Genomic DNA, 12077 nt, shown 5'->3' with positions numbered 1-12077 from the left:
ATGCCGGTCATATACCTTCCACCTCCAGGCAGAGAAAAACTCCTTTATAGGATTCAGGAATGGGGAGTAGGGAGGGAGATATTCCACCAGCATCCTTTCATGTGCTGCAAACCACTGTCTGACCAGATCTGAGTGGTGAAAACGCACATTATCACATACAACAACAAACTTGTTCAGATGGTCTCCATTTAGACCCCTCTCATTCTCAGGGATTATGTCCCTGTAAAGAATGTCTAAAAAAGTCAGCAGATGTTGTGTGTTGTATGGACCAAGACAGGGTATGGGTGAGGACGCCGTTTTCTGAGATGGCTGCACACATTGTAATATTCCCTCCTCGTTGGCCTGGGAATGGTTGCTCTCTGTCCAATGTGATTTCTTCCACTCCTTCTACCTTTTACCAGATTGAAACCCGCCTCATCAACGTATATGAATGTGTGCAGCGGTTCCCTGGCCTCCAGCTCCAGTACACGCTTTATCCCAGAATAGAGAGAGAGAGAGAGAAACTATAACAACTTTTCCTGTGTAACATAATGCATTTTGGACAACATATTGTACAGTATGAACTGTCATGTAAGTGAACTGTTTGTAAACAATATCGATGTAAACGAGGGGGCGAAGGTAGCCTAGAGGTTAGAGAGGGCCCGGCTAGCAATCGGAAGGTCGCTGGTTCGATCCCCGCCTCATGATGGAGTTGCGTGTGTCCTTGAGCAAGGCACTTAACCCGTAATTGCTCCAGGGGCGCCGACTATGGCTGAAATACAGAATTCTAACAATCGATTGACGAGTCGATTGCTTGGCATTCTTCTAAAACAAACGTCATGGTTAGTGGGGCGGCTGTGGCGCAGGAGGTAGAGGAGCCTCTGTCTAACAATCGCAAGCTTGGCAGATCAGGGGGGGGTTCGAGCCCCGGCTGGCCACATGTCGAAGTGTCCTTGGGCAAGACACTGAACCCCCGAAATTGCTCCCAGTGAGCGGGCCGGCCGGCGCCTTGCATGGCAGCTTGGCCGCCATTGGTGTGTGTGTGTGTGTGAATGGGTGAATGAGAGGCCGTTGTAAAGCGCTTTGGATGATGAAGGCGCTATATAAGTCAGTCCATTTACCATTTGAAGAAAGACTTTGCCCAAAAAACGGACATAATGATGTTTTCTCCTCCTCCTCTCTCACAGAGAATCAGCCCTTTTCTGATGGCAGGAATGATGGACAGCATTGTGATCCTCGACGACGACGACGACGATGAGGAGGGAGAAACGCCCCAGCCTTCGTCCTCCACCTCCTTCTCCTCCTCCTTCTCCTACCAGCCCAAATCCTACGCCAACCACCAGCCCCTCCCCCTCCACCAGCCCCTCCCCCTCCCCCCTACTCACATCACCCCTCCAGAGAACCACCGGCCGCCCCCCCCGACACACATCACCCAGTCACCCTTCGCCACGGCCAAGAAGGAGACCCACATCCTGCAGGCTGAGAACCAGAGGCTGTATACTGAGGTGGGGAGGCGTGGGGAAGGGGAGGGGAGGGGTGGGGAGCTGGGGAGGGGAGGGGAGGGGAGTAGAGGGCTGAGGAGGGGAGGGGAGTGGAGGTGTGGGGAGGGGAGCTGGGGAGGGGAGCTGGGGAGGGGTGGGGAGCTGGGGAGGGGAGGGGAGGGAAGGATAGGTGAGACAGGCTAGGGTGGGCTAGGGAGGGGAGTGGAGGTCTGTGGAGGGCTGGTGTGGGCTGGGGTTTGGAGGGGTGGGGAGTGGAGTGGAGTGGTGGGGAGAGCTGGGGAGGGGAGTGGTGGTGTGTGGAGGGCTGGTGTGAGGGAGTGGAGGGGTGGTTTGGGCTAGGGAGGGGATGGATTGGAAATGATCACGATTTATGATTTGGAAATGATAACTCGCCCTACGAAAGGCCCAAAAAGTGACTCCAGGGAGGCTGTCTGTCCCTGTAATCTGTAGTTGTTGTCTTTAGATGGCAGCGTGTGATAAACAGTTGTAATGTAGGTGTAAACACAGCTGCTGCTGCTGCCAGCCTCAGCCTCTCTGTGTGTCCCAGCCTCTCTGTGTCCTTGGCAGTTTAACATTCTCCTTCACTTTGAACTCAATGCCATTTTCTTTTTCGGTTCCCCACATCCCTCTCTCCTTCCCCCCTATCCTCCCCATTCTCCCTCCCTCCCTCTCTCCCCCTCTCATTCCCCACCCACTCTCCTTCTCCCCCCACTCTCTTTCTCTCCTTCCCCTCCCCCCTACTCCCTATCCTTCCATCCCCCCTATCCCTCCATCCCCTCTATCCTTCCCCCCCTACTCCCTATCCTTCCATCCCCTCTATCCTTCCCCACCCTCTCTCTTCCCCCCCCCCCCCTCTCCCTCCCCCTCCCAGTTCGTAGAGCACTGCCAGGGCCACACCCAGGACTGTCCCGAGGTCCTCACCTTCCTCCACACCGAGTCCATCAAGGCCTCGCCGGACTTCCTGGACTCGGTGCAGTTCCGGAACACTCTGGGCCGCTGCCTGACGCGCGCCCAGGCCAGCCGCGCCAAGACCTTCGTCTACATCAACGAGCTCTGCACCGTCCTCAAGCAGCACTCGGCCAGGCGGAGGCTGGCCGCCGTGAAGGTGGAGCTGACCGACCAGGAGAAGAGGGAGAGGGAGGAGGAGAGGAAGAGGGAGGGAGGGGAGGGGAGGATAGTGAAGCAGGAGGAGGAGGAGGACATGCAGCCGTCTACCTCGGGGAAACAGGAAGAGGGAGAAGGGGAGATGAAGAAGAAGAAGAGGGCGTCCAGGAAACAGGTGAACAGGGCGGGGGTAGGGGGGCTGGGGGGGGACGTGTGTCTGTGTGTTCTGTAGCTGTCCGTCTGTTTTCTTAAGGTGTTTGTGTTACGGGATTGTGAGTAATTGTTACGTTTGCGGTGCGAATGATGGAGAAAAACCCATTCCTAGCCAATCACAACCCCCTCTAGCCCCAACCACATCTCACATCTGAAGGATAGGATACAGGAATCTTGAGGTTAATTTCAATACCTTTCTAAGACTTTTTAAAGACCTTGTCAATATTTTTCCAGACCTCACCGCCACTTCGAGATGTAACCGTTTACGTCAGTGACACCTTTAACCTAACAGTTTTAGTTTGCAATAGACGAGACCACTATCATACAACAAGAAGAACTTTTACTCAAAGTTTTTAGGACTCAAACTCTTTGGACAGAGTCTCATTCAGAAAAATACCTACAAAATTCAAGACCTCATAAAATCGCGATAAGACTTTTTAATACTTATTAAGGGTCTTGATTTTCCCAAAATTGATTTATCAACTTTTAATACTTTTCAAGACACCGCGGATACCCTGTCTAAGCAATATGCCCTCTCCCTCCCTCCCTCCCTCCTCTCCCTCCCTCCCTCCCTCCTTCCCCCTCTCCCTCCCTCCCCTCCCTCCCTCCTTCCCCCTCTCCCTCCCTCCCCTCCCTCCCTCCCTCCCCTCCCTCCTTCCCCCTCTCCCCTGGTCAGATTGCGTACCTGGAGAACCTGTTGACTGGGTACAACTCAGAGATCCGGCGTCTGCAGGAGATGGAGCTGAGCGTGGACGACCTGGTGGAGGACGACTCAGGATACATCCAGGAGCACAAGCTGAAACGCAAGGTCAGCTGACCTGTCTGTCTGTCTGTCTGTCTGTCTCTCTCTCTCACAAGCTGAAACGCAAGGTCAGCTGACCTGTCTGTCTGTCTGTCTGTCTGTCTCTCTCACAAGCTGAAACGCAAGGTCAGCTGACCTGTCTGTCTGTCTGTCTCTCTCACAAGCTGAAACGCAAGGTCAGCTGACCTGTCTGTCTGTCTGTCTCTCTCTCTCACAAGCTGAAACGCAAGGTCAGCTGACCTGTCTGTCTGTCTGTCTGTCTGTCTCTCTCTCTCACAAGCTGAAACGCAAGGTCAGCTGACCTGTCTGTCTGTCTGTCTGTCTGTCTCTCACAAGCTGAAACGCAAGGTCAGCTGACCTCCCTCTCTCTCTCTGTCTCTCTCTCTCTCTCTCTCACAAGCTGAAACGCAAGGTCAGCTGACCTGTCTGTCTCTCTCTCTCTCTGTCTCTTTTTTTCTCTCTCTCTCTCTCTGTGCTCTCACTCTGTTAACTCCCATTCTTTTATATAATATAACCAAGTTACTCACTCACCATCTCCTTCCTCTTTCTTTCTCTCCCTCCTCCAACGCAAGGTCAGCTGACCTCTCTCTGGGGAGGGGCCTCCTCTCTCTCTACCTTCACCCTTTGTCTCTCTCTCTCACCCTTTGTCTCTCTCTCTCTCTCTGTCTCACCCTTTGTCTCTCTCTCTCTCTGCCTCACCCTTTGTCTCTCTCTCTGTCTCACCCTTTATCTCTCTCTCACCCTTTGTCTCTCTATCTCACCCTTTATCTCTCTCTCTCTCTGTGTCTCACCCTTTGTCTCTCTCTCTCTCTGCCTCTCTCTCTATGCTCCATCTGCCTGCCCTCACTCTGTTAACTCTCATTCATCATATTTTATATAATATAACCAAGTTACTGACTCACTCACTTACACCATCTCCCCCCTCCTCCCCCCTCCAGATGATAAAGATCTATGATAAGCTGTGTGAGCTGAAGGGCTGCAGCACGCTGACAGGCCGGGTGATAGAGCAGAGGATCCCCTACAGCGGCACACGCTACCCCGAGATCAACCGCAAGGTAACCCCCGCTCCATCCTCTGGTAACCACGGTAACCACCTCTCCCCCCCCTCCCTCCCTCCCTCCCTCTACCCAGAGATAAACCAGTAACCTATATTGTGCCTGTCAACCAAATTACGTAAAACATAAAGCAAACAAGTAAAAATAGCATATCTCTCCTCTCTCCCTCCCTTTCCCTCCTCCCTCCCTCTCTCCCCCCCCCCTCCTTCCCTCTCTTCCCCTCTCCCTCCCTCTCTCCCCCCCTCCCTCCTTCCCCCTCTCCTCCCTCCTTCCCCCCCTCCCCCTCTTCCTCCCCCTCTCCCTCCCTCCCTCTCCCCCCCCTCCTTCCCCCTCTCCCCTCCCCCTCCCTCCTTCCCCCTCTCCCTCTTCCCGCCCCCTGACCTCTCCCTCCCCCCTAACCTCCCCCTCCCCCCTCAGGTGGAGCGTTACATCAACAGCCCCGGCGCCCAGCTGAACCCTCCAGACTACTCAGACATCCTGGACCAGGTGCGGCGGGCCAACGAGCGCCACGCCCTCTCCCTGAGCAAGAAGCAGGTGGTCCAGATCGCCCAGGACGCCTTCAGGGAGACGGGCAACCGCCTGCAGGAGAGACGTCACCTGGACATGATCTACAACTTCGGATCGCACGTCACCGACCCCTACAAGCCTAGTGGGTAGTGGGGGTGGGTGGGGGGAGGGGGAGGGGAGAGAGGGAGAGACAGAGAGGGTGGTGGTGGTGGTGGGTGAGATGAGAGAGAGACAGAGAGACAGAGGGTGGTGGTGGTGGGTGAGAGAGAGAGGGTGGTGGAGAGAGAGAGACAGAGGGTGGTGGAGAGACAGAGAGAGAGAGAGAGAGAGACAGACAGACAGACAGACAGACAGACAGAGGGTGAGAGAAAGAGAGAGAGAGAGAGAGAGACAGACAGACAGACAGAGGGTGAGAGAGAGAGAGAGACAGACGGACAGACTGAGGGTGAGAGAGAGACAGACAGACAGAGGGTGAGAGAGACAGACAGACAGAGGGTGAGAGAGACAGACAGACAGACATCGCCTCGCTCATTTCTGATGAATCCAAATATGATCTCTCACACACACACACAACCCTTCCCTCCCCTCCCCTCCCGTCCCCTCCCCCTCCCTCAGCCACTGACCCGGCGCTGATGGATCCGGTCCTGGCCCGGAAGCTGCGGTCCAACCGTGAGTTGGCGCTGACCAGCCTGGACCAGGTCATCTCCAAGTACGCCCTGCGCCAGGACGACACAGAGGACGAGGAGAGGAGGAAGCGCCTGGAGAAGAAGCAGAAGGCAGAGGAGGGAGAGAAGGAGGAGGAGAAGGGAGAGAAGGCGGCGGTGGTGGAGGAACCGGAGGAAGAAGAGGAGGATGAAGACGACGAGTCGTCCGACCCCGACATCGAAGAGGAGATCCAGGCCAGCGAGACTCAGGCAGGGCCAGGTGAGGAGGAAGGGAGGGAGGGAGGGAGGGAAGGAGGGAAAGAGGGAGGGAAAGAGGGAGGGAGGGGTGGAGAGAAGGAAGGAAGGAGAGAGGGAGGGAGGGGTGGAGGGAGGGAGGGAAGGAAGGAAGGAAGGAGGGAGGGAGAGAGATCCAGCAAGGCATAGTTTGAGACAGAACTAGTGGACGAGCTAAGTAAAACATTTGAGAGAGAGAGAGAGAGAGAGAGAGAGAGAGAGAGAGAGAGAGAGAGAGAGAGAGAGAGAGAGAGGGGGGGAATTCAAGCACTTTCAATGACCCATGTCTATTTTCAAAAACTTTTAAGACCTTGATTTCTTATACCGTACTCAAATTCACAAAGTGAATGGCATCAAGGACTTCAAGGACCTGTGGGAACCCTGATTGTCATTCCACTGCTTGGAGACTGACAACTCAAGATAATGATGAATTGTAATGAATGTGCTCTGTGTTGACTGTATATCGATTCCTCAAATAACTCCTTTTAGAAATACGTTGTATGTGGTATTACATTCTGGTGCACGTCCTTGTGAGGGAGGTGAGGGAGGGAGGGAGGGAAGAGGTAGAAAGACGAAGGCAACAGTTAACTGAACCGTTCCTTTTTCAGAGGAGGAGGAAGACGAGGAGGAGAAAGAGGACGAGGACTCTTGCACGCTCATCTGCGAGATGAGGTCGGCCAATTGCAGCCCTTTCCGGCTCAGCCCCGCCCCCAGAGGGACCTCCCGGCTCAGGAAGAGGAAGCGCGGGGAGGAGGAGGGGGCGGGACACAGGAAGTCTCAGAACGGAGCGCTGAAGCACAACAACGGGAGGTAAGGAGAAGCTTTACATCCAGGAGCACAAGCTGAAACGCAAGGTCAGCTGACATCTCTCTCTCTCTCTCACTCTCACTCTCTCTCACTCTCTCTCTCACTCTCTCTCTCTCTTTCTCACTCTAAAATATATTTTTTTAAAGAGAGAGAGAGAGAGAGAGACACGGTACAAGGGGGGCAGTAGAAGTCATAGTATAGGGGAAAAGCATGTGTCTCAGGAGACGCAGTGCTGTCTACCTGATGTCTACCTCCACCAGCCTCCCCTGACACACTCTCCCTCCCTCTCTCAATCTCCCTCCCCCTCCCCCCCACTGACAGTGACATCATGCTGGACATGGGCATGGTGACCAGTAGCCCCCTCCAGGCCGACTCCACCAGGGCGGACACCCCCCCTCAGGAGCTGGTCACCAGCTCCCAGTACACCCCGCCCCCCAAGAAGAACAAGGTGGGAATCAATCAATCAATCAATCTATGATATTGTCTTGGCCTTGGTTTAATTTTATACTCGTATATGTTTTTATATTAATTTTATGTTTTCAATCCCTGTTGTAAAAGCACTGCGAGCTGCATTTCCTGTATGAAAGGTGCTGTACAAATAAAGCTGTACTTACTTACTTACCTTGACCCTTGTGGTTCCCCAGGTCAACGTGGCGACCCAGTGTGACCCCGACGAGGTCATCGTCCTGTCTGACTCTGACTGACCCCCAGGGTTCGAGTTATAAGCTGAACTCTGTGGGGGTCTCCAAAATAACAGTGCGAAATGTTCTCATGCACGCGCGAATCATGCCCACACAGCGATGGGACTTACAAGTTTAAATTAGCTATAGGCAGTAGCGGATTAAGGTGGTCATTGGCCCTAGGCTACTCCTTTGTGTGAGGACCCCCCGCCCCCATACACAAGCCTCCCCCCTCCCCAAAATATACAACTCACGAGCACCCTGCACACACACACCACTCATAATGCTTTACCATAAAACACTTAAACACTTTAATAACACAATAACACAACAGTGTTAATAATGCAAAGAATAAAAAAAGGTTCAGTGCATTCAGTTCTGTCTCTATTGCTCTCCTCTCCCGTTGTCTCTCTGTTACTGTCCTGTTGTCTGTCTCTCTGTTGCTGTCCTGTTGTCCGTCTCTCTGTTGCTCCCCTCAGCTCTAAATGACAGAAATGAATTAGCTAATTAGTTGGCATGTAAACATATAGTTAGGGTTGGGTACAGTTTGGGTTTTATTCGATACCGGTGACAAATCGATACTTTAAAAACGGTACCGGTACCGAAACATCATCCTCATCCTCATCCTCATCCTCAAATACCAACATATCCTGACGCCACAGCTGCAGGCTACTCATTTCACCACATCAACAGCCCTACATGAAACAACAGCTATAAAAGCGATAGTCACACATGTATCTCGGCCAATAATTGTGTTATTTTTGCTATACAGAAGGAGCGAAAAATATGTACACTAGGTTAGTAAAAAGTTAAAGCCACCTTACCTTTACGGAGACAAGATAGACCAAAGTGGTCTGTTTTCAGTAGGCTGCGGTCGCGGTCCTGGAACCCATGATGCTGACGTCCGATGTCCTTTCTTTATCCAAGATTGGATGAACGGGAGAGGGTCAAATTTGTCAGCAGGGCTAACGTTAGGTGTCATAGCAGGTTTCTTTGATAAAAACCCGAAATTTTCTAGGCTTGATGACCCGGTCGGCAGCAGTGGCCTTTTTTTGGGCGGCATGGTAGCTACTGTATGTATATACTCCTGTATAGCTAATGAATGAATGTTTGCTTCTCAATAATAGGCTAGGTGCACGATCTCCACTACTTCCTGAAAGGCACCTTGCATGAACATATCCTGTCTCACTCTATTGGTTTAATTGATTAATCAGCTGTGCACTGTGTGTTCCAACGGTTTACCGCACAGCTGATTAATCAACCTTTTGCTGTTGCTCAATATTCTACTGCGCCCCATGGTGTCTTGGTGGTGAAGTGCAGGCAGTCAAAGGCATACTGTAATTCACAGGAGATCAATGGTGCGCGTAGTTCTTTTGGAAAACGTGTTTATTTTACAATATTTATAATATAAATTAAATAATATTCATTACATTGACATTTTGATCAAATAATAGTTGTGGTAATGTATTATTAGCGACCCCCACAGATTTTTGATTTTACTGCCTTCAAGGGAGCTCAGACCATCTCTATGGGAGCTCAGCTCCCATTGGCTCCCACATAACTCGAACCCTGCTGACCCCTGACCTCCAGGCTGCAGGGAGGGGACCCCCAAACTCGGCCTGTCGAACCCCCAAACCAGTGCCTGCTGACAGGAATCCTTTAATGGCGGACACACAGGGTCCGAGGAGAGAGAGGGAGAGGGAGAGGGAGAGGGAGGGAGAGGGAGAGGGAGAGGGAGAGCGGACATTGCAGATTCAAACTGGCGATAGACGTGTCTTTTTTGTCGTGTTTTACTGTCAATTTGTTTACATTTTATATTTATATACCGGCTGGATGACCGGTCGGTCGCGTCACCTGGGTGCCGCTGTCCAGAGCAACACTACTGGTGTGACGTAACCATGGTAGCGCTGGAGCTCCAAGCTGCCCTCTGATAGGTCGGATGCCGTTTGGCCGTTAGTTCCTGGTCCTGTTCGGTCCTCTCAAACCTGCATGACGTTCCCAGGGGTCAGGGGGTCAGGGTTCAGGGGTCGTCTGCCATGGGGAGCTATTCCCTTCTTCACGTAGCAACATTGGTTCGGCGAAAGTGTTGTGTTCAGGCACTCCTGGCATAAAGGAAGAAGTAGTTTGTATTAGTTTGAGGTGGTAATGAACTTTGTCATTATTATTATTCAACCCCCCATAGATTTATTATTTTTATTTTATTTAATTTTTTTGTTAGTTAGGAGGATGTACAGGTGTGTGATACAACTTTCCTTATAATAAAATGTTGATAAAAGCAGAAACGTGTATATGATTTCTTATGATAACTCTTTTCTCTGATGTGTTTACTAGTAACAGTAGACTGACATGAGCTGAAGGGCCACACACGCCTTTACAGGGTATATACATGAATCTTGAGGTTAATTTCAATACCTTTCTAAGACTTTTTAAAGACCTTGTCAATATTTTTCCAGACCTCACCGCCACTTCGAGCTGTAACCGTTTACATCAGTGACCCCTTTAACTTAACAGTTTGAGTTTGCAATAGACTAGACCACTATCATACAACAGAATTTCCGTTGTTTTTTAAATAAAACTAATACATTCACGCAGTGTTTCCTCCAGCGCACGCGCGCTCAAAACAACGTTTTTTTTTTTTTTTTTTTTTTTTTCTAATCACAGCCAAAACTAGAGGATGGCCAAAAAAATAATAATATGAATATACAGAATATAAACTTGTGACTGACAGTCACATACACACACACAAAGATCATCAGCTATAATATAATACGAAGTAGGCCTACATGAGCACAAAAGCGGCTAACGTTACTGATTAACTGTTTACTGTAGTGCAGAGAGATGGTAGTCGTAGGCGGCGTATCAAATGACAAAGCTAAACGTTTAATGAATTACATGAACGATTGTCAACAACACACTCAAGCAGTAAATAGAACAGTCTAAACAACTTGGGTACTACGGACGGAACAATAGTCTCAACCTATAGTTCCGTGCGTGAATTATGTCAACCCACCACATTACAGAAGTAAAATCACAGTCAGATGGAGCATTCGGTAAACAGCTGAGTATCAGCTGAGTTAAAGAAAACAAACTCTTACCTTTGATGAGACCCACATGAGCCCTGTTTTCCCGTACTTCTCCCGTGTGTCTCTTATTGTCCAAATGTTCCCTGAATTTTAGCTGCATATTTTTCCAGCATGTAATTCCGTTGTCAATAAAAAATTCGTCTCCCCTTCTTTTCCCCTTGACAATACTGTGTCGTTGCTAAAGTGACGGCACATAAGAATCGTTTTTTGACTTGCTAATGTCTGCTAACGTAGCACTTGAAACTGGCGCCGTTCTCTGGACTGCAGCTGCTCCCGCGTTAGCATTAGTGTTGTGTCCTGTTTATACCGCCAGTGGGCGCTAGTAGGCTAGTGATGTATGCAGTGACGGAAGTGATGTATGCACTTACGGATGTGAAGAAGAGGAGTTGAATAAACATGCGAAGTGAAGAGCAGCTGCGTGTCTCCCGGTCTCATTCTTTCCTAACTACTTTCTTACTACAGAATACCACATTTTTGGCGACGAGGATGGCTATTTCCGTACCCTTACCTACACCGTTCATGCCTGTGCCAGGCGAACCTGCTATTTCTTTTCCTACTTGGTTGAGAATGTTTGAAAATTACATGCTCGTAATTGATGCTACCGGAGAAAAATGGCCGGAGGAAAGAAAGCGCGCGATTCTTCTACATGCACTTGGGACCGAAGGACAAAGACTGTTCTACACTCTAAAGGATACGGGTGTTACCTACACGTCTGCCGTGGATGGACTGAAAAACTACTTTGTTCCTAAGGTGAATGTGATTGCTGAACGTCACAAATTTCGACAGAGAGCTCAGGGTCCTGACGAGACGGTTAATCAGTTCCTTGCTTCATTACGCGAGCTAGCTGCAGCTTGTGAATTTGGTGCCATGGAGGAACAAATGATTCGTGATCAACTGATTGAGCGTGTTGCTAATACACGCATACGAGACAGACTTTTGCTTGAATCGGACTTGTCTCTGGACAAAGCTACTTCAATGGCCTTACAAATCGAGGCTGGACTACGGAACTCCAACGTTCTCTCTGGAGCTACAGCTTCGGTGAGAGCCATCGAGAAACAGCCGACGAGGAGGAGGTTCGACAAGGGCAAGAAGAAAGCTCCGACGACGACTGCACCTGCCACGGTCTACAGCCAGCCAGCTACAACTGGGAATCAGCGCGCCTGCTTCCGATGCGGATCCACAGGACACTTAGCTAACAAGCCTACATGCCCGGCGGTTAAGGTGACTTGCAATACATGCGGAAAAGTTGGACATTTTTCCAAGGTGTGTAGATCGGCTCAAAAAGAGGTGCGTGAGGTAGTGGTGAATGACGTTACTGTGCTTTACATGCAGGGGGCCGTCGTGAATGATAAAATTATGTGTACTGTACGAGTTGATGCAAATTATCATTCCCATGATGTTGAGCTG

The 12077-nt window shown here is 50.6% G+C and overlaps 1 protein-coding gene across 1 annotated transcript; it reads left to right on the top strand.

The window, feature by feature from the left end:
- Positions 1-1196: 1196 nt before the first annotated feature.
- On the top strand, positions 1197-7611 carry LOC308151950 (death domain-associated protein 6-like; the record flags this gene model as incomplete). Its single annotated transcript, XM_080524851.1, has 9 exons — positions 1197-1484; positions 2353-2760; positions 3475-3606; positions 4539-4655; positions 5073-5304; positions 5778-6098; positions 6709-6910; positions 7229-7355; positions 7552-7611. 9 exons carry the CDS (start codon positions 1197-1199, stop codon positions 7609-7611), a joined length of 1887 nt encoding a protein of 628 aa, XP_080380977.1.
- Between the last annotated feature and the right edge of the window lie 4466 nt (positions 7612-12077).

Source organism: Nansenia antarctica (assembly GCF_963989245.1).
Source record: "Nansenia antarctica genome assembly, chromosome: 1".
Classification (NCBI taxonomy): domain Eukaryota; kingdom Metazoa; phylum Chordata; class Actinopteri; order Argentiniformes; family Microstomatidae; genus Nansenia; species Nansenia antarctica.
Note: the sequence above shows the minus strand (reverse complement) of the source record. Positions and strands in the feature narration are given on the sequence as shown.